The 1360-nt window shown below is 52.4% G+C and overlaps 1 protein-coding gene across 1 annotated transcript in view; it reads left to right on the forward strand.

Moving 5' to 3' along the window:
* LOC147818788 (uncharacterized) overlaps window positions 1-1360 on the forward strand; it is a 9577-nt gene that overhangs the window by 5039 nt on the left and 3178 nt on the right. The window contains exons 7-10 of the mRNA XM_087175554.1: window positions 298-477; window positions 559-666; window positions 846-941; window positions 1209-1351. Of these exons, the coding sequence (XP_087031680.1) occupies window positions 298-477; window positions 559-666; window positions 846-941; window positions 1209-1351 (527 nt within the window). The remainder of the gene's footprint in view (window positions 1-297; window positions 478-558; window positions 667-845; window positions 942-1208; window positions 1352-1360) is intronic.

The raw sequence follows: 1360 nt of genomic DNA on the forward strand, positions 1-1360 counted from the left end.
CACCACCATCCATCACCATCCAGCATCCACCACCACCCACCATCCACCACCATCCATCACCATCCACCATCCATCACCACCCACTACCATCCATCACCACCCACCACCATCCATCACCATCCAGCATCCACCACCACCCACCATCCACCACCATCCATCACCATCCACCATCCATCACCACCCACCATCCGTCACCATCCATCAACACCTACCATCCACCATCATCTACTATCCATTACCATCCACCCACATTGATAGATCACATTTGTAATGATGATGATGCTCCACCTCCTGCAGACAGACAGTCTGTCTACTGTGAAGGACGAGTCCAGCTGCACCTCCAGTGACCACAGCACCTGCCGACACCTTTGTAGCCACACCCACCTCTGCTCTGCCTGTGTCCCCGCCTCCTCCTCAGGTTACGACTCCTCTCTGAGCATGTGCGAGCTGACAGCAACTGCGGAGCTGACAGAGGTGGTAAAACAGTGGTTTACTTACCTGAGGCTTCATCTGGAATTTGTAATTTATGAAACTAAATGGAACCTGATCTCACCACAGAGCACAGAGAACTGGAGCCACAGCCCACAGGAAGTGACATCATCGCTGCCCACCTGTCTGTGCAGAGAGGACGCCAACCTATCAGGGATCGATCTGAGCAGAAGCTACGTAAGATAACACACCTGTCAATCACACACATCAGCTGACATCAACTCAACACGTCACCTAAATGATTAATGGTGATTGATGATAACAGTCAGTAATGACAGCATTAAACAGCAGAAGAAGAATATACCTGATTTATCTGAACCTGTGAACAGGTGAGAGCTTTCTGCTTCTGTGTGCAGGTCTCAGGTATGAAGGAGCAACTGAGCAGCGGTGACTCCACCTCCTCCTGGACCAGGACAAGTCTGGTGGGGGCTCTGAGCTTCTCTCCCTCAGAGGTGACGAGAGTCTGACAGTCCTGGTCAGAAGGTGTCTCTGTCTCTGTCTCTGTCTCTGTCTCTGTCTCTGTCTCTCTCTCTGTCTCTCTGTGTCTCTGTCTGTCTCTGTCTGTCTCTCTGTCTGTGTCTCTGTCTGTCTGTCTGTCTCTCTGTGTCTCTGTCTGTCTCTCTGTCTGTCTCTCTGTCTGTCTGTCTCTCTGTGTCTCTGTCTGTCTGTCTCTCTGTGTCACTCTCTGTCTCAGTGTCTGTGTCTCTGTGTCCCTCCAGCTCTTCAGTCTCTGTGCTGCTGAGGATCTAAAGCTTCAGCGTCCAGCCCTCACCTCCACCCCCGTCTGTTCCCTCAAACACCCCCACACCACCAACAGCACCCAGGACGAGCCCTGTCTGCACTGCAGCAGCCTCAGCACCCAGTACGTGTG

This window comes from Seriola lalandi, unplaced genomic scaffold, assembly GCF_002814215.2.
Source record: "Seriola lalandi dorsalis isolate HSWRI2012SDOR001 ecotype SW California unplaced genomic scaffold, Sedor1 jcf7180002054475, whole genome shotgun sequence".
Taxonomy (NCBI): Eukaryota; Metazoa; Chordata; class Actinopteri; order Carangiformes; family Carangidae; genus Seriola; species Seriola lalandi.